The sequence below is a fragment of the Saccostrea echinata genome, unplaced genomic scaffold, assembly GCF_033153115.1.
Source record: "Saccostrea echinata isolate AGI-Se365-2 ecotype Australia unplaced genomic scaffold, CSIRO_AGI_Sech_v1 ptg000034l, whole genome shotgun sequence".
NCBI classification, from domain to species: Eukaryota; Metazoa; Mollusca; class Bivalvia; order Ostreida; family Ostreidae; genus Saccostrea; species Saccostrea echinata.
In genome coordinates, this window is record NW_026889783.1 from 4,018,490 (window position 1) to 4,040,553 (window position 22,064).

General features: G+C 34.6%; 1 protein-coding gene across 1 annotated transcript; it reads left to right on the forward strand.

Moving 5' to 3' along the window:
- On the forward strand, positions 1–6,197 carry LOC133199696 (uncharacterized). Its single transcript, XM_061335566.1, has 7 exons — positions 1–217; positions 591–707; positions 921–1,124; positions 1,282–1,400; positions 1,591–1,702; positions 2,960–3,047; positions 5,314–6,197. The coding sequence occupies exons 1-7, from the start codon at positions 1–3 to the stop codon at positions 5,927–5,929; spliced, it is 1,473 nt and encodes a 490-aa protein (XP_061191550.1). The 3' UTR covers positions 5,930–6,197.
- Positions 6,198–22,064: the final 15,867 nt, after the last annotated feature.

Here is a 22,064-nt window from a genome sequence, read left to right on the forward strand (position 1 = left end):
ATGGAGTCTACAAAAGTGATGCAACATTTTACAGCATATTATTTATTCCAGTCTGAGAGATGTCTCTGTTTGAATGTTTTAACCTCAACTGAAGGTTCTAAATCATCTCAATATTGTACTATTGAATGTAACGACACGAATAAAGACGTATACGTACGAGACTGTGGGGGAATTTCACATTACAACGTCTACAGAACAACCAGAACGGCTGAAAAATGTAAGTATACGTTGACAACGCATGATTAGTAAGTATTTTTGAGGTCATGAAGCCGAGAAGAAAATTACCAAGCTGTTGGAAAATGACTCCCGCCGGGTCAAAATTTTACGACTTTTGGTCTCAATTTTTAACGTTGAAAATGTATCCCCGATTCAGTATTCAACATTGAATGATTTTTCAACCCAGATTAAAATTCTTGGTTAAACCCCCCCCCCCCCCCTCCCCGGGCCCCTGCGTTCTACAGGCCTGGCCTATGAACAAAGAATATCAGAAGCATGACATGTACCAGCCGATTATGTGATACCTGTGATAAATCAACCATAGCGTGTTAACATCCTTTGCATTGAGAATAAAATTAATGTTGTTTTCTAAGATAATAACACAGATCGATGTCAGAGGATAAAATGTTCCAAAAGGAATGGAGCCTTTGAGGGTGAATATAAAAGTACCATTTGCGAAATTGCGTACAGAAAGACGTGTACCGACACAAGTGAGTGGAACAAATTAGCGTAACGTTAATATTAAAGTTGACATTCATTACATGCAGGCAATATATTATACATCTGATGCGACTGTTCTAAATGTATTCTATTGTAATTCGAACTTCCATCATAATGATGAATATAGAATATAGATATGCAGTAATCTACTGAAGGTATTAAGGAAGATGATTTTAATATAACCATTTTCTGAAAATATTCAGATGCATCGTTTGAAAGTCGTCGAAATAAAGAAACCACAGGATGGAAAGAATCCCTACAGAGCTGTAAATATTCAGGGGCGTATTTACTGGGAAACCTAAGCATTAATGATACAACAGGTGCTTGTCAGGTCATCAATAATATCAGAGGTATTCCTAATTCCGATATTTGGATAGGCATTACAAGACAACCAGTGCTTGTAAGTGGTGAGTATGTTCTCAAGACAAAAATATCCAAATCCATAAAGGTATGCTTGAGCATGTTTTACTTTCTATTTTCAAATGAAATGAACATTTTACTTTTGTATATAAATTAATTTATATTCATCGAATCATTAATGACTTTATGTTTTTCCCAATAAAGATGATATGGCAGATAATATAGAGGAAAATGTGATACAGTGTCAAAAGTGTTCCAATCAACGATGTAGCTTTACTAAAGAATGTGGCGGCCAAGCTATTGCTGTATGTAAACAGTCACAGGTATTGTTTTATTTGTTTTCAATTATGACAAAGGATTATATGATATTAAACATAAAGATATGACAAACAATTTCTATCACTCTCTTTAATGGTTGACAACATAATTTTATACAATGCCCATGGTAAACTTAAGAAAATTAAATGTACATGCTTTTTAGATGGTACATTCAGATAATGTTTCTTTGAAAAGAATTCAGGAGAAGAAATCCTAAACGACTTTAGTACTGTAACACTGAACGCAATGGATACTACTTCTGAGAAATCGGATATAAAGAGTACAGAAATCACATCTAACCAATCAGGTACGAAGTACACAGTACAACATCACGTCTAACCAATCAGGTACGAAGTACATAGAGCTGTGAGAATGTTAATGTAGGAAACACTGATATTCTTTATACAGATACTTCTGTCTATTTTGAATATTGCCTGAACCATCATTCAGATATAATATGTGTCAAATATCAAAATTAACACAAAGGAAGTCAATACCACATATTGCAGGAGAATGTAGTTTCTTACTCCATGGCACCTGGCCCCATCTCTGATGCTGAAAGAGGTTCGTGTATGCTCTGCTCCCGATATATATGGTTTCAATCAGGCCCGTAGAATGCGGGGGGACACTTTTTTCTAAGTATCGTATTTTGCTATAGTAAATTTTCATTTATATGCTGGTTGCCCCCCCCCCCCCCACACACACACTTTTTGTTGCTGCAAGGTCGAGCACTGGCAAATTCCAGGATTTAGTCAGTTAAGGAGGGTTTTTTGCCTGCCAGATTTATTTGGAGAGGTTTGCCCTACCCTTACTTATGAAACGGTTGCTACGGACCTGTCAATGGACTTTTGGTCTTCGTTGCTGTTCGTTCTCTCCATATTTCATTACTTCTAATATAATATGACTTTCATATTCTTTTATTTTGTTTCTCCATTTTAAAGAAATACTTAAGGATTCTCTTATAGAGATGATTATTTCCTAATACTTAAGGAATCATGACCTTCCGCTAGAAACGTGAATTCTTTTCAAAATTGTGTAGAATGTGGTTCATTTGTAATATTTAATACCTCAGAATCCAGTGGCCTTGACTTCTGATCTTGAATATAATATCCTTTAGTCAAGATTAAGTCCCGTAAATAGGACAATAAGGATTTATCCATATCAAGAGTTCCAAAGCCGTAGTTTCTATGAACACACCGTTTCTATATGATTTCAATAGCACATGAATTTCAACAGCTTTCTAAATAGCCAGGAGTTCCAGAGTTATACATGTATAATGCAATACAGGCAGATAGTAATATTGAGCAACTTTGGAAGTAATAGTAGTCCCAAATCTGGTGTGGAAGACAAGAATAACATTTCTCAGTTTACGTGTTTTAGCTGTCCTGAAAACATTATAAGATTGTTGTGAATAAATCCTTAATAACCATGTAAATAATCTACCATCTAAGCCCTTCATTATTTTATGCAGTAACGGTCATAGGTATTTCGATCCCTACGCATTCAGATAGTGTTTTTTGTATTTCTCTGGCGTATGGTTGATTAAGTTTATTATTTATTTTAGATATGGACAAAGATGACATAATAATCACAGTGACTACAATAAGCATCATTCTTTTGATCCTCTCTCTTTCTGGATACTGCTTTATAAGGTAAGAAGCAGATAGACAGGTAAATTGACACATATGATAATCTGATGTAGAAAGTGGAGATGAACAGGATTACATAATAATATGATATAACATAATAACGCTCTGTGAACTTTATTCAAAGTCATACATAGCTGTCTACATTATATCTATGCCTTTTGAAGTTTTTCTCAAACAAAATCTATGTAGACCAAAAATTGCCCTGACTTGACGCTTCACAGGACGGATCTTTTATTGGTAAAATCGCCAAATTTTTCAAAAGTTGTTAACATCAAATGTACGACTTTTCTGTATACAACCATTCCTCACGATAAATTATAAACTAGACTTTTTGATATCGTAGATAACTGCTCCTTTAATAAAAATGGAAGTCGAAAATTTTCCTATCTTGTGATTGGTCATCAACAAAATTACTTTGTCAAAATCACTCTGATTCTACACTCAAGTACTCTGAAGTTGATATTAAAAGGATGCTAGAGTTCCTCATTGACAACATTTATGCAGTCTTCGGAGACCAGTTCGTCCAACAAACTGATGGAATATCGATGGGCACGAATTGTGCTCTTTTATTAGCCCACTTGTTTTTATAATCTATGAAGCAGAATTTATTCAAAAACTTTTACTTGAGAAGAAGAAAACACTTTCTGTGGCCTTCAATTTAAATATCGACGATGTATTGTCATTTACAATGGTTATTTTCATTCATATGTCGATTCGATATATCCCAGTGAACTTCAAATAAAAGACACCACAGAGTCTGCCACATCTGTTTCATATTTGGATGTTTAACTGATTATTTACGATAAGGGCCAACTAACAACTAAATTGTATGACAAACGAGATGACTTCAAGTTTTCTATCGTCAACTTTCCTTATTTATAGAGTAATATCCCGCTATCATCTGCATATGGTGCTTATATCTCTCAACTTATTCGATACTCAAGAGCATGCTCCGAATCCGATCAATTTTTAAAACGAAGCAGGCTACTGACAGATAAGTTGATGTTACTGGGATTTCAACAACCTCGTTTGAAGTCAGCATTTACTAAATTTTATGGTCGTTATAATGACCCCTTTTAAGTAAATATAACCTATCACTGGTCGTATTGTGGCTGACTTGTTTCATACCAATTGTTAGGCCTTTTTTTTTAATACTGAATTTGACTACGGAATGTTCCATCTACCGGATCAATGCATAGAGCTCTAGACGGGTGTGACCAGTTATCAGGGGATGCTTACTACTCCTCTGATCCCACCTCTGGAATTTCCAGGGGTCCGTGTTTTATGCCCTCTTTACAGAATTGTATTGTTTATAGATTTTTTGTAGATCGATCACTGTTCGTTGTCTTCACTTTTTTCATTATAGATGTTCTGCAATTTTTTTTCTGATTTTGATTGTTTGAAACATGTTATAATGGATGTTCCTGAGTTTTTTCGCATCCTATTTATGTCAATAGATTAGTTTTGGTATATTGTTGTGGATTTAACAACTGAACACGTGTTTTAGTCAAGGTTCTATACAAATATGTATACTCAAACTTTTATAAAGCCAAAAGTTCCGGTATATAGCTCTTTATTTTGATATTTACGAAGACTGAAAATTCAAGGGAGATTTTCCTGGGTTTTCACATTTTAAAATTTAACCATGGATGAATGTTTGTTTGACTTACTATGTTACAGTTCATCAATGGTTGATTTAATAGATATTTCTATGTAAGTAATCATGGTTATACACTTTGTCGAAGTCAATCATTTCACAAAAATGCCAGTTTGGTACCTTGCAATAAATTCCCAATTTCATTCACCTGCTTGCTATCTTTGCTTGACACACTTAGCACTGAATGAAATTATTATACCCCCGCTCCGAAGGAGAGGGGGTATACTGTTTTACCCTTGTGTCTGTCCGTAACAAATTTTCGTCACAGTTTTCTCAGCGACTGCTCATCACAGATGATTGAAATTTTAGCACACTCTTTGTTTAGGCATGCCATATGGTGGGATTCATTTTTATTCGAATCTGATGTCAACTTCCTGTTTATCCGTGCGTCTGTGCGCCAAATTTCCGTCAAGTTTTCTCAGCAACTACTCAGCGCAGATGCTTGGAACTTTAGCATAACCTTAATTGTTTAGGCATGCCTTATGGTAGAATTCATTTTTGTTTGAATTCGATGTCAATATGAGAGGGTATATTCACATCGGAGCGGGGATATTACTAGTGAGCATTCGCTCACATACTTCTTGTTAATTATACTTTTGTTTATTATTTCAGGAAAATAATATTTGGAAAAAAGACACATAAAGCCTTAAAGTCGACAAGATTTTATAACAAAACCTATCAGGAAGGTGATGATAAAGCTTCTGGAGATGACACAATACAAGGGCTGCAGACAGATCACTATACTTCTGTAGAACCTTTTGAAGCAGTTTCTAAAGAGGAATACAGTGAAATAGGTATTTACAATCACCTCAGAGACAAGGAACAAAGAAAGGACCAAACCGGGGACTTAGGTTTTTACAATCATCTTAGAGACAGTAAACAAAAAAGGGATCCAAACGGGGGCGTATATGACTGTGCTTCTACACACGAATCTGCGGCCTCAGGTCATGGGAATGTTGATCACATCTACGATCAATCCATTAGAGATGTATATGGGGTAACAGAGCCTGAGTCTGGCCTTGAAGGTGATAAGTATCACATTGGACCTATTCTGACAGAAAACACGTACGACCAAACAAAGGTTAATTCTGCGGAACAAGATATAGACGGAGAGTATAGTCATCCACAAGATTTACAGACGGAACACACGTATGGGAAAGTGGAAGTGGATACTGGGGCTTTAGATGATGAATATTGTCACACAGAAGATATAGAGACAGAACCCTAAAGGAAAAACAACAACCAAGAAGTTCAATGGAGACACGTATGATAACATGAGAGGTTTAACACATAATGATTTGGCAGTTATTTCGAATGCACGGGATGCCATCCATATTTTTTACCTTCATGAATTACAGAAAAAATAAAACGTGTCACACCAGAGTTCGGAAATTATTAAAGAAAGAAACTATTTTTCAACATTGCACCTAGAGACATTGTCTGATTTCCTAGTAAGTCAAGTCAAAGGAAAAGCAGATTTATTAACAATTTTGTCGTTAGAGATTGCAACTTATTCTTCTATTTTTTTTTATAGAAAAAAAATTATCTATTATTTTAATTTTTAAAATTATCTTAGTGTATAAAATGTTTATATATATATATATATATATATATATATATATATATATATATATATATATATATATATATATATATATATATATATATATGAACTCATGAAATATTTCTTAAGCAGGGTATGATTTTTCCTTATAATGTTATTGTACTTCAACATATATATGTTCGATGGAACATTGTTCCAAGTAAAAGTGGACCAATTGATGTCCTTTAGCACCGCATCTTGTTACTTCTTGCTGTTTTTCTTTGTACATGGATATGTAATCATTTTTTGCCATTATCCTTGTTAAATTAGATGTACCTGTACAAGTTTCTTTGAACAAAATTGAGCATAATTATCGGCCACATCAGCGGCCGATCTATTTGTGGTTGTGTTAGAAAGTGCACATGGGGAAATGAGACGTTATTTTTCGATTAGTTCAAATAATTCTTTAATATAACATGTATAAAATCATGAGTAAAATATTTTGAAAATTGGCTTTAATATAAGTCTAAATTGTTGTTATTATATTTCAATTTCATTTTCATTTCTCATCAGATAAATATTGATTTATGATCATATAAAAAGAGTTTACATGCAATAGGTACTCTCCAACCTGGGAGTGAGTAAGATATGAACGCAAATCGATAGGATTTTCCGGATAATAATTTTAAAGTGGTAAAAGTGCTTGATGAATAAAAATTGAAAGTTGTTCAACAAGTAAATATTGTTTTGAAATGCTAAATTTTGTTTGCGTCATACTTGATGCTTTGAATCAATTTTACTTGTATGACTCTTTCTCTTATGCAAGCCATTAGAGTATTTCTTAGTAACCTATATACTTAAACTTCACACCATCGATGTAGCTTATATCCTACTTATAATGTTACATTCATTATTTTGCATAAATGTTAGTATGAAAAAAATATATATGATTAGTTTACTTATCTTTTACACATTTTTTTTCAACTTGTATGTCTAGAATCATCATAATACATTATACAAACTGAACAACGAATTGTTTCTCTAAGTTGCGTTGTATCTAGTCATCATATCATTATAATACAAACTGAAAAACGAGCTAATTAGTTACATGTAAATTGTACTAATGTGTTTTATGCGTATTTATATGTAATCATGATTGTTATATGTCATGCCCCATGAGGCCCTAATTTGGAAATAAATTCTATTTTATTCTATTCTACTCTCTCTCTCTCTCTCTCTCTCTCTCTCTCTCTATATATATATATATATATATATATAGGGAAATAGTGGTGTTACCATGGAAACAAAAAAGTGAAAATTCCCATTTTACTTTGTGGATTTAAATGGATTTTTTATACCATGATCTCAAACATTTTTACAGATAAAAGTACATATAAATGATAGAAAATGTAATTTAAGACATGTTTAAGGATAAATGACTATGAAAACGACGGTGTTGCTGTGACAAAAGTCATTAAAATTAGAGAGTTTCTGTCCCATCTAGCTGCTGCTTTAACAAATATACTAGCATAGTGTTGATATAGAAATTTAATGAAGAAACCCACTATTGTTTACATATGATTTCATTTACATGTATTTTGTTGGAAACATACCTTTTAAGGAAAATTTTCTCATTTTTGATTGTAATTTATTGATCTGTAAACTAGTTGGAAATTCAAGCTAGTAATAAGGTTCAATCTAAATGCAAAAAGAAATTAGTACATGTAGATACTAATGAAACAAGATGTGTTTGTGAAACACTGATACCCCCGTATATGGCAACTTATAGCGAAGGTTAAACTTTCTCGAATGCAAATCAAATATGTTGGTACCCAAAGTAAGTTCTTGTCCCGAGGAATATTCCTGTGAAATATGAAAGCCTTAGCAGCAACCATTTAAAAGATATGGAAAAGGTAAAAAAATTTCAAAGGTAAGTCAAACATCAAGGTCAAGGTCAAAATTAATGGTGCCCAAGGAAAGGCCTTCTCACAAGAAATGCACATGTGAAATATGAAAGCCCTAGCACCAACCGTTCAAAAGATATGGCCAAGTTTAAAGTTTATCAAAAGGAGGTCAAGGTCAAAGGATCAAAGTTGTAGGTATCCAAAGTAAGGTCTTGTCACAAGGATTACATATGTATGAAAGCCGTAGCACCAACCGTTCAAAAATTATTACCAAGGTTAAAGTTTGGTAAAAATTTGGAAAACTGGGTCAAACTCCAAGGTCAAATATGATGGTATCCAAAGAAAGGTCTTGTCACAAGGAATACACATGTGAAATATGAAAGCCATAGCTCCAACCAATCAAGAGTTATGGGCAATGTTAAAGATTTTTCGGACAAACAGATAGACAGACAGACGGACGGACAGGGCAAAAACTATATACCCCCGAATCTTCGATACGTTAATAAGTGAAGATAACGAACAGTGATCAATCTAAAAAAAAACCTACAAACAATACATAAAACATGGACCCCCTGAAATTCCACAGGTGGGGTAGGAGGGGTAATCATCCCCTGTTGACCCGCAAATGTTAAAATTTTTTCATCGTTGCCGAATTCACTTGCTTAGTGAACATGGACACCAGTTTGTATTCTTTATGTAATAAAATCAACTGTCCATTTTTCATAGATGAAATGAGATGACATACAGGGTATAACAATATAAACAGGCAAAATTGATCATAAAAAATTGAAGTCATCCCTTTTGTCATGTTTACAGTAGTTGTTAGTTTGGCCCTTTAGTCAATTAACAATCCAAATATGAAACAGATGTGGCAGATCTGGGTGTCTGTTATTTTGAGTTCACTGTGTCGTTTCGACATAGACATAAAATTAAATATTGTTAAGTGATACATCATTGATATATCTAAATTTCGAACTGAAGGCCATGTAGCAAGAGTTTTCCTCTTCGCTTGTAGAAGTTTTTAAATAAAGTTTGATTGAGGAGAATATATTATCAGGTTTGCAAATAAAGAAACACAATTAGTGCCCATCAGAATTCCAACAGATTGTTGGAAGACTTGGTATTAAAATACTACAAAGATAATGTCAATCAGGAACTCAAGTATCTTATTAATATCAACTTCAGACGACTTGCTTGTAGAATCAGAATTATTTGAACAAATTTGTAGATGACAAATCACAATATATAAAAAATTTCCGAGCTCCATATTTATTGAAAAAGCAGTTTTCTCCGATGTCAAAAAAACCTGGTCTTTAATTTATCGTCAGAAATGGTTGTATAAAGTCTTGAAAGTCTTAAAAATCATTCACTTATCATATGCTGTACCTATCCTGAAAATATGCATCCTAAATATAGTTTTGATGAGATTTTTTCTCTAGTAGAGGGTCTTAAAATATGAATTAGTTTAAACAATATTTATTCAAAATAATGAATCGATTGGGTAACAGGCAATGCCTATAAATACCCTCTCATACAAGAATCAAAGTTACAAAATACAATGGACTGAGTGAATATATATATATATATATATATATATTACAATGCGGGTAAACACACACAGACACATCTACAGAAACACACACAGACACACACACGCAAGCACACACTGACACGCACAGATCCAGATGAATTAAGCATAACACATAGTATTAATGAAATATAGTAAACAATATATATATCATAAGGAAATGTATTTAAAAACGTTTTGTTGACCTAATATATTCTTGCACATAATTTGTAATGTTGATGTTCGTTTGATACGATAACTTCGAACACCCATATAAAAGAATCTTTAGTTCATACGGTATACCTAGCTCTTGTAAATTTTTTCTTAGTTCATTTCTTTGTATACTGTAAACTGGACAATTCATAAAATAGTGCTCATTATCCTCATTATGGTAATCACACCTAGGACAAGATGAATCAGCTATTATATAATGATTTTTTAAGTGTGCATTGAGGTTACTAGCTTTTCTGCGTAATTGACAGTGAAGTATATTCTCTTTTCTGTTACCATGGTTATAAAGAAAAATATTAATTGACGGCATAGAAATCTCTATGATATCAGAATATCAAATAAAGGTATCTTACTGACAGAAAATTAAATGAAATCGATCTGTAAAAACAAAATTTTGGGGAAAATCAAGAACAGAAAAATTAATAGTAGTAAAGAAACAATATAACGATGTCTTCTATTTCATTATCACTAGATATAAAACATTGTCCAAGGGGAAAAACAAACTCAAGCAAAAACAAAGAAGCAAACAAGAAACAAACAAAATTATGCAACAACAGGAAACTTTTTCGAAAGTTACACATCATTCCATATATAATAGAATTAATACACAGTAATGGATTTATTTCAAAATTGAAAGAAAATGAATACTTATTGAGATAATCAATATCTTCTCAAACATTGCAAATTACTGCAAAGAATGGGCAGCAATAAACGTAACCGGAATTGAAAGACGGTGAAAAATCTACTATATAGAAAGTTTTCCCTCGTACCTTGGTATAAAAAGGGGGATCTAACTATGTAACAATTGTCTGTGAGGAAGGGGGTCACCTATAGAGTCTGTTTGTCGGGGAAAGGGAGGGGGGATGGCTTGTGGGAAAGGCTACTATTCACCATTATATCAATATTTTTTTTTAAGAAAGGACCTTTAAAAAAATATAGTATTTCGAATTTTTTTTAAATAAAATATTTCGAACGAAAGACAGATAAATTCAAAGTGATATGAAAGCTTCATTCCAATAAGATATGACTCTTCCAGAGTACTCCATCCCAAATAAATATCTTATTCTAATTACATGTATATTGAATGAAAATACTCCAGAAGATCTTATCCTAACTAAAATATATTTAACCACTTCAACCCTCCAAAATTTACATAACCAAACTTTATCCTATGAAATTTCAATGATACGAAGATGAATTTTAATTAGCTTAACATCAACTAAAATACGAAGGGAATGGAGTGGGGTCTGTCAGCTAACATCCGCAACTGTACTCGGCAGTGCTGGTACCGGACATCCATGACTGTACCTGCTCACTAATATTAAAAACGGAATGTCAGAGCAAGATTTTCCGGATTGTTCAACATATTAAACTATATGTTTTTAATTAAGTATGGATTGTTTTTTAATGAAAAATACGAAATGTGTTAATATGGAGGAAAGAAAATTTCTGATTTTAAATAAATCTACTTTATGGAAGGCTGTAATCGCCAAAACGGTAACGATAACTGGCTTAGTGAATATATCGCGGAAAATATATGTAAACTTGACTATGCCTAAATTTTGTATATCTATGACTGTATACCTGTGCCTGATATACACCATCTGCGACTGTACCTGTGCCGTACATACACACTACCACTGACTCAACCCGCGCTTGATTAATAACATCCACGACAAAAAATTCTGTGGATTTTCTCCGATTTAAATTTAGAATGAATTCAATCAAAGCGCAATTAACGCTAATCTTTATATTACCCATGACAGTGATACCGAGACAAACGATGACAGCAGTGATTAGGGAAAGATCCAAAACTTTTACAGCTTTATGTTCAGAGTACAATATGAGCCAGGTCTTTAATTTTTTTTTTTTTTTTTTGGGGGGGGGGGGGGGGGGCTGGGGGCATGATTTCAATATCCTACGTGCTCAATAATAATGATGAATTTAAAATGAAACATCCTAGTATAATTATAGAAAATATACGAGTAAACAATAAACAAAGTAAAATAAAAAAGGAAATTAAAATACATATTGAAATTAATTTGTAATCCTTAATTTTATGTTAGAAAGTATAAGTACGTCACAATATTATTAATTTCACCCATTTTATTGATCACGCAAGTGGTGTCAATGAAAAGCACAGGTTTTTTTCCCCATATATATACATTTGTATGTCTTACGATATATACGGGTGGAATGGGCTGATCCACCCGTTTTCAATGAGTTATATATAAACATCTCAAGTGCACCCCAGGAAATAGCCTCCAATGCCCTGAAAAAGAATAGTTCCTGACAAAAAAAATTATTTATTTACAAAGTACATAAAATTTACTAGGCACAGGTATCAAAGTTGTAAAAATAAGCTGGAAGACCCCCCCCCCCCCAAAAAAAAAAAAATTCTCAAAAGAAATAAAAATTAATTTTATATGCATGGAACAATTAACATCATGACTGGTCGATAACCGTGGCGTGATACCTGAAATATGTAGGGTATGGTATTAAAATAATTGCTCATATTAAAGGAAATTAATGCTATAATTATCGATAACATCCGAAGAAAATATTTGTATAAGTAAATATTCTTATTAGATCCGCCTCTCTAAGATTCTGCAATCAGTTGTCTGGAATCAATCTATAGGGAATATCGGTGAAAAGCGTTAATAGCACCTTTATAAAAACGTAAGGAATTTCTTGGGATGCAACATCAACAACTGTACCTGTCCTGACAACTGTACCGGTGTCTGATTGACAACATCCACGACTGTACCTGTCCAGTACACACACTTTATTCTACATCCATGACTGTGCCTGTGCTTATAAACAACATCCATGACTGTACCTGTCCAGTACACACACTTTATTCTAGATCCATGACTGTGCCTGTGCTTATAAACAACATCCATGACTGTACCTGTCCAGTACACACACTTTATTCTAGATCCATGACTGTACCTGTGCCTTATAAACAACATCCACGACTGTACCTGTCCAGTACACACACTTTATTCTACATCCATAACTGTACCTGTGCCTTATAAACAACATCCACGACTGTACCTGTGCATATATACACACTTTATTCTACATCCATAACTGTACCTGTGCCTTATAAACAACATCCACGACTGTACCTGTGCATATATACACACTTTATTCTACATCCATGACTGTACCTGTGCCTTATAAACAACATCCACGACTGTATCTGTCCAGTACACACATCTTACTCTACATCCCTGACTGTACCTGTGCCTTATAAACAACATCAACGACTGTACCTGTCCAGTACACACACTTTATTCTACATCCATGACTGTACCTGTGCCTTATAAACAACATCCACGACTGTACCTGTGCATATATACATACTTTATTCTACATCCATGACTGTACCTGTGCCTTATAAACAACATCCACGACTGTACCTGTCCAGTACACACACTTTATTCTACATCCCTGACTGTACCTGTGCCTTATAAACAACATCCACGACTGTACCTGTCCAGTACACACATCTTACTATACATCCATGACTGTACCTGTGCCTTATAAACAACATCCACGACTGTACCTGTGCAGTATACACATCTTACTCTACATCCATGACTGTACCTGTGCCTTATAAACAATATCCACGACTGTACCTGTGCAGTACACACACTTTATTCTACATCCCTGACTGTACCTGTGCCTTATAAACAACATCCACGACTGTACCTGTGCATATATACATACTTTATTCTACATCCATGACTGTACCTGTGCCTTATAAACAACATCCACGACTGTACCTGTCCAGTACACACACTTTATTCTACATCCATGACTGTACCTGTGCCTTATAAACAACATCCACGACTGTACCTGTCCAGTACACACACTTTATTCTACATCCCTGACTGTACCTGTGCCTTATAAACAACATCCACGACTGTACCTGTCCAGTACACACATCTTACTATACATCCATGACTGTACCTGTGCCTTATAAACAACATCCTCGACTGTACCTGTGCAGTACACACACTTTATTCTACATCCCTGACTGTACCTGTGCCTTATAAACAACATCCACGACTGTACCTGTCCAGTACACACACTTTATTCTACATCCATGACTGTACCTGTGCCTTATAAACAACATCCACAACTGTACTTGCGTATGACACACACTACATCTATGACTTCCTATGCCTTATAATCAAGATTTACACACAATAAACTTCTCAGGGTTTAAGAGGTACGTATTGTATACTGTATTTGGACCATCCTACCATAAAAAACAACAATATTTAAACAATTTTCTTTCACTCACAAATTTTGATCTTTAAGTGTGTACTTGACTCTTGAAATTTGACCATGAAAATCAATTAGAATCAAGTTCGAGACACAATTAATCATCAGTGTACAGGTGGAAAACTCAAATCTATAAGTCAACATATAGCCAATTACTATTATTAATTTTAATTAATTTTAATAAACATTTGTCGTATACGTTTGACGTATAATCAGTTGTAAACTATGATAATAATACCCCTCAACTTTGGGGTTGGCACAGAAGAAGGTATAAAAATGTTTTCATAGTTGAAAACATTTTAGGATGGAATAGTGCATTTTATCGTGTTAACAAAGAAAGACCTATCGAAAATAGTTATTGCAGTACATGTAATACTACATGTATCTACACTTCACAATTCAATGTTTAAATGGCATTCAAAAGAATTAAAAAAAAAAAAGAAGTCTGTGAGCCAATGCTCACTAGTAATACCCCCGCTTTGACGTGAATGTACACAAGTTCAGTTATGGACAGAGACAAGAATGAACAAGAAGTTGACGTCAGATTCGTACAAAAATGAATCCCACAATATGGCATGCCTAAACAAAGAGTGTGCTAAAATTTCAAGCATCTGCGAAGAGTAGTTGCTGAGAAAACTGTGACGAAAATTTTGTTACGGACAGGCAGACAGACTGACACACAGACAGACGGACAGACAGACAGACACACAAGGGTAAAACAGTATACCCCCCTTTCCTTCGGAGCGGGGGTATAATAATGATGACAATAATAACAATGATGAAACATGACATAAACAGGAGGGGAAAATGAGGAAAAAGTTGGACTTTTTTTCATGTGCTTAAGAGCCCTCTATACACTGCACACTAAAGAGTTCTAATTTTGTGGTACATTTATGCAAATAGAGTAATCTGCCCTTTCAATAAGAACAAGCATTCTGAGAGTATTGCATTAGCAATACTAGTCCCCTACCGGCAAGTGTAATCTGGTTCCCGTTAAAAATTGAAAATGCCATGATTCCGTCAAAAATCAATGAAGCGGAACGAAATGCAAACTTCATCTATAACTCATCAAGGTAAAGTCACATACCAAAAATCAGCTCAATATCTGCAAACGTTTAGAAAAAAATGCGGAAAACCCCGAAAAAATGAAAAGGTCGTAATTCCGTCAAAAAGCACTGAAGCGGAACGAAATGCAAACTTGATCTGTAACTCATCAAGATACACTCACATGCCAAAAATCAGCTCATCAATATCTGCAAGCGTTTAGAAAAAAAGTGCGGAAAACCAAGTTGGACAGACAGACAGACAGACAGACAGACCGACAGACGGACGGACAGACTCAGAGGAAACCTATAGTCCCCTCCGGCTTCACCGGTAGGGGACTAATAAAATAAATTGAAACCGGAGGGGACGATAGGTTTCCTCTGAGTCTGTCCGTCCGTCTGTCTGTCAAACTGTCCGCCTAGCTGTCCCTCTGTCCCACTTGGTTTTCCGCACTCTTTTCTAAACGCTTGCAAATATTAAGCTGATTTTGGTATGTTAGTGTGTTTTGATGAGTTACGGATCAAGTTTTTTTATTTCGTTCTGCTTCATTGATTTTTGAGGGAATTACAATCTTTTTAATTTTTAAGGGTTTTCCACACTTTTTTCCCAAACGTTTGCAGATATTGAGTTGATTTTTGGTATACGAGTGTATCTTGATGAGTCACAGATCAAGTTTGCATTATGTTCCGCTTCAATGATTTTTTGACAGAATTACAGCATTTTCCATTTTTAATGGGAACCAGATTACACTTGCCGGTAGTGGACTAGTATTGTTAATGCAGAAAGCTTGTCTCAATAGCTTTAATACGCATGCTTGAATAAACCATATGATAGCAAGAATGATAGTAAAATTCTGCCACCTATCGCAGAGTTAATTTAGAAAGGTGACATATTGGAATGATTTTTTCATATTCATATACCGAATATTTATGTGAATTTTATCAAAAAACATAACTTACTTGGGAAAACAAAGAGAGATAAGTCTATAATTTTGGTAAAACTTCATCTCTATAGAAATCAACGGAAAATATTTTTACTCCCCCCCCCCCCCCCTTCACTGAAACAACAATTCCTTTTAAAGTATTATGAATTGTTATTTCAGAAATTCAAATTTATACCAATTGTTTCTTGTTTCAGGGGAGTGGGTTGTTGGGGAGGAGGGGGGGGGGGGTATGAGGGTATAGAACATATATTTACATACTAAAAGCAGCAAAAATAGTCATTTTATTGCCAATGAATCTAATATGTCAGTTGACTTTTACATAAGTTAAACATACGGAGAGATTTGATGGTTATTTATCCATTTCCATGAGTATTTGAAAATCTGGATCACTTGTTATGTTTAAAACCCGATTTCAATTTATAAAATTGTCTAACCCTTCCCCCTCTTTATGAGAAGAGTTTTAAATGAACAGTTAACTTTTTGACACTGGTTTTAAAATAATTAATCCATTACCTATAAACTCTTCTACAATAATAATAAAACTTGGCAGAAGTTGTGAAGGCGAGGATGGAGTATATCGAAAGAAGGAGTATTTCCTCTTAAAAAAAAAGACTAAATCCCAAGCTTTCTTGCAGGATTATATGATTCAATTTTTTTGACGGAGTGGGGGTTGCATTGGGGGTGGGGGTTCGGGTCACAAACGACAAAAGAACAAACTTTTAGTAGAGCCTTGAGTAACTTTTCTTGGATGTTGTTAATAACGCAAAGATGCAGACATGGAAGTAGAATAAAGTGTGTGTACTGGACAGGTACAGTCGTGAATGTTGTTTTTAAGGCACAGGTACAGTCAGGGATGTAGAATAAAGTATGTATATGCACAGGTACAGTCGTGGATGTTGTTTATAAGACACAGGTACAGTCAGGGATGTAGAATATAGTGTGTGTACTGGACAGGTACAGTCGTGGATGTTGTTTTTAAGGCACAGGTACAGTCATGGATGTAGAATAAAGTATGTATATATGCACAGGTACAGTCGTGGATGTTGTTTATAAGGCACATGTACAGTCATGGATGTAGAATAAAGTGTGTGTACTGGACAGGTACAGTCGTGGATGTTGTTAATAAGGCACAGATACAGTCAGGGATGTAGAGTAAGATGTGTATACTGCACAGGTACTTTCGTGGATGTTGTTTATAAGGCACAGGTACAGTAATCGATGTAGAATAAAGTGTGTGTACTGGATAGGTACAGTCGTGGATGCTGTTTATAAAGCACAGGTACAGTCATGGATGTAGAATAAAGTGTGTGTACTGGACAGGTACAGTCATGGATGTTGTTTATAAGGCACAGGTACAGTCAGGGATGTTGTTTATAAGGTACAGGTACAGTCGTGGATGTTGTTTATAAGGCACAGGTACAGTCAGGGATGTTGTTTATAAGGTACAGGTACAGTCGTGGATGTTGTTTATAAGGCACAGATACAGTCAGGGATGTTGTTTATAAGGCACAGGTACAGTCATGGATGTAAAATAAAGTGTGTGTACTGGACAGGTACAGTCATGGACGTTGTTTATAAGGCACAGGTACAGTCATGGATGTTGTTTATAAGGTACAGGTACAGTCGTGGATGTTGTTTATAAGGCACAGATACAGTCAGGGATGTTGTTTATAAGGCACAGGTACAGTCATGGATGTAAAATAAAGTGTGTGTACTGGACAGGTACAGTCATGGATGTTGTTTATAAGGCACAGGTACAGTCAGGGATGTTGTTTATAAGGCACAGGTACAGTCAGGGATGTTGTTTATAAGGCACAGGTACAGTCAGGGATGTTGTTTATAAGGCATGGGTACAGTCATGGATGTTGTTTATAAGCACTGGTACAGTCAGGGATGTAGAATAAAGTGTGTGTACTGGACAGGTACAGTCGTGGATGTTGTCAATCAGGCACCGGTACAGTCATGGTGTAAAATTTCTAGAGTTGTCTGGACAGCACAGCAGAATCTTAGAGAGGTGGATCTAATAAAAATATTTACTTATACAAATATTTTCTTCGGATGTTATCGATAATTATAGGATTAATTTCCTTTAATATGAGCAATTATTTTAATACCATACCCTACATATTCCAGGTATCACACCACGGTTATCGACCAGTCAAGATGTTAATTGTTTCATGCATATGAAATTAATTTTTATTTCTTTTGAGAGTTTTTTTTGGGGGGGTGGGGTGGGGTGGGGGGTCTTCCAGCCTATTTTTACAACTTTGTTACCTGTGCCTAGTAAATTTTATGTACTTTGTAAATAAATATTTTTTTTTTTGTCAGGAACTATTCTTTTTCGGGGCATAGGAGGCTACTTCCTGGGGTGCACTTGAGATGTTTATATATAACACATTGAAAACGGGTGGATAAGCCCATTCCACCCGTATATATCGTAAGACATATATTTATGGGAAAAAACCTGTGCTTTTCATTGACACCTCTTGCGTGATCAATGAAATGGGTGAAATTAATAATATTGTGACGTACTTATACTTTCTAACATAAAATTAAGGATTACAATTTAATTCCAATATTTATTTTAATTTCCTTTTTTATTTTACTTTGTTTATTGTTTACTCGTATATTTTCTATAATTATACTAGCATGTTTCATTTTAAATTCATCATTGTTATTGAGCATGTAGGATATTGAAATCATGCCCCCAGCCCCCCCCCCCCAAAAAAAAAAAAAATTAAAGACCTGGCTCACATTGTACTCTGAACATAAAGCTTTAAATTTAAATCTGTAAAAGTTTTGGATCCTTCCCTTATCACTGCTGACATCGTTTGTCTCGGTATCACTGTCATGGGTAATATAAAGATTAGCGTTAACTGCGCTTTGATTGAATTCAGTCTAAATCTAAATCCACAGAATTTTTTGTTAGCTCTACTGGTCAGAGACCAGAAGAGCTTATGCGATAGTAAGGTGTCCGTCGTCCGTCCGTCTGTCTGTCTGTCTGTCTGTCTGTCCGTCTGTCTGTAAACAATTTTTCAAAACGCTACTCCTCCTACAGTTTTGGTCCGATTTCAATATAACTTGGCACACAAGTAGACTACACTAAGATACATAATTTAGTGCATCGGTTTTTGATTTCGATGGACGGTGTTGCCATGGTTACTAAAAATAGAAATTTCTGTGAAATTCCTTTAAAACACTACTCCTCCTACAGTTTTAGTCCGATTTCAATATAACTTGGCACACAAGTAGACTACACTAAGATACATAATTTAGTGCATCGATTTTTGATTTTGATGGACGGTGTTGCCATGGTTACTAAAAATAGAAATTTCTGTGAAATTACTTTAAAACGCTACTCCTCCTACAGTTTTGGTCTGATTTCAATATAACTTGGCACACAAGTAGACTACACTAAGATACATAATTTAGTGCATCGGTTTTTGATTTCGATGGACGGTGTTGTCATGGTTACTAAAAATAGAAATTTCTGTGAAATTCCTTTAAAACGCTACTCCTCCTACAGTTTTGGTCCGATTTCAGTATAACTTGGCACACAAGTAGACTACACTAAGATACATAATTTAGTGCATCGGTTTTTGATTTCGATGGACGGTGTTGCCATGGTTACTAAAAATAGAAATTTCTGTGAAATTCCTTTAAAACGCTACTCCTCCTACAGTTTTGGTCCGATTTCAATATAACTTGGCACACAAGTAGACTACACTAAGATACATAATTTAGTGCATCGGTTTTTGATTTCGATGGACGGTGTTGCCATGGTTACTAAAAATAGAAATTTCTGTGAAATTCCTTTAAAACGCTACTCCTCCTACAGTTTTAGTCCGATTTCAGTATAACTTGGCACACAAGTAGACTACACTAAGATACATAATTTAGTGCATCGGTTTTTGATTTCGATGGACGGTGTTGCCATGGTTATTAAAAATAGAAATTTCTGTGAAATTCCTTTAAAACACTACTCCTGCTACAGTTTTAGTCCGATTTCAATATAACTTGGCACACAAGTAGACTAGACTAAGATACATAATTTAGTGCATCGGTTTTTGATTTCGATGGACAGTGTTGCCATGGTTACTAAAAATAGAAATTTCTGTGAAATTCCTTTAAAACACTACTCCTGCTACAGTTTTAGTCTGCTTCTAATATAATTAGGCATACAAGAAGACTATACTAAGATACATAATTATTGCATTGGTTTTTGAATTCGATGAACAGTGTTGCCATGGTTACTTAAAATAGAAATTTCTGTGAAATTCCTTTAAAACGTTACTCCTCCTACAATTTTGGTCTGATTTCAATCTAATTTGGCACACAGTAAGAATACACTACGATACATAATATGTATTTCTGTTTTTTTTTTATTTGGGTGAGTGATGTTGTCATGGTTACCGGTACTAAAAATAGGAATTTCCGTGAAATACTTTCAAAACGCTACTAATCCTAGTTTTCATTTGATTTCAATATAACTTGTCACAAAAGTAGACTACATTAAGATACATAATTCTATTTATTGTTGCATGTTGCAATGTTTCAAATCCAAGTGCTACTTTTCTTTTGTTATACAAACAGACCAGTAGAGCTACAGTCTCATCAGAGACTTCTGGTTGTGGATGTTATTAATCAAGCGCGGGTTAAGTTAATCAAGCGCGGGTTGAGTCAGTGGTAGTGTGTATGTACGGCACAGGTACAGTCGCAGATGTTGTATTATACAGTCATAGATATACAAAATGTACGCTGTAGTAAATGTTACTTTTTAGAGATAATAGCGATCTATGCAATGGATTTAGGCATAGTCAAGCTTACAAATATATTTTCCGCGATATATTCACTAAGCTAGTTATCGTTACCGTTTTGGCGATTACAGCCTTCCATAAAGTAGATTAATTATTAACACATTTCGTATGTTTCATTAAAAAAACAATCCATACTTAATTAACAACATACAGTTTAATACGTTGAACAATCCGGAAAGTCTTGCTCTGACATTCCGTTTTTGATATTAGTGAGCAGGTACAGTCATGGATGTCCGGTACCAGCATTGCCGAGTACAGTTGCGGATGATAGCTGACAGCCACTGTTGAGGGAATGCGCGGACGTTACTTGTCCCCACAAATAAGAAATTATCTGTTAATTATCTCCATCTTTTTCAATTTTAAAACGTACACATGCATTCGTGACGCTGCAAATTCATATCGACATGAACACATCGATATCAGCGGTGATCTCATGTAATTCTTAAACAAAAAAATATACAAAATGTTTACTCTTCGTTTAGAAAGACTAGTCTTGAAAAGGTAAAATATATTTCGAATGGAAATGTAGATTTATTCTTTTAAAATAATAGAATGAGAGGTATTTAAATATTATGTTGGACGAGAATGAAATTTAAATTGATGAGTAAGTATTGCTACAGTGTTTAAGGAAATACTTCAGGCGCTCCTCTATGTAGAGATTCACGTTTGTTTGGTCGCTTTAAATGGCAGGAATGGCATTTTACACAAAAATAAACTGGATTTCCTGAAGTTGAAGATGGAACGGAGAACATACAAATAATTAATGAAATCCACCTGGTAACACGTGTGAATCAGTAATTACTGATCAATAAGACAGACAAGGATTTTAAACTTCCTTAGGTATAAGTTGCATACTTCTCCATTCAAAAATAAAGAGTTAATTGTATAACACAAAAACTTGTTTTTAAATCCCTGCATTTGCTATAACTGAAACTTCACATTGGAGTTCTAGAGTTGAAATTTAAATTTCTATAAAGAATTGAGGTAAAGCGGTACGCGGAAGTAGAAAGACTGGTTC

What these genes read in the sequence shown, in the direction of transcription:
- LOC133199696 (XM_061335566.1), top strand. Translation starts at nt 1, where the DNA reads ATGGAGTCTACAAAAGTGATGCAACATTTTACAGCATATTATTTATTC. An exon ending in AATCACATCTAACCAATCAG is followed by an intron (nt 1,703 to 2,959) that starts GTACGAAGTACA and finishes TATTTATTTTAG; the next exon opens with ATATGGACAAAGATGACATA. An exon ending in TCTGGATACTGCTTTATAAG is followed by an intron (nt 3,048 to 5,313) that starts GTAAGAAGCAGA and finishes TTATTATTTCAG; the next exon opens with GAAAATAATATTTGGAAAAA.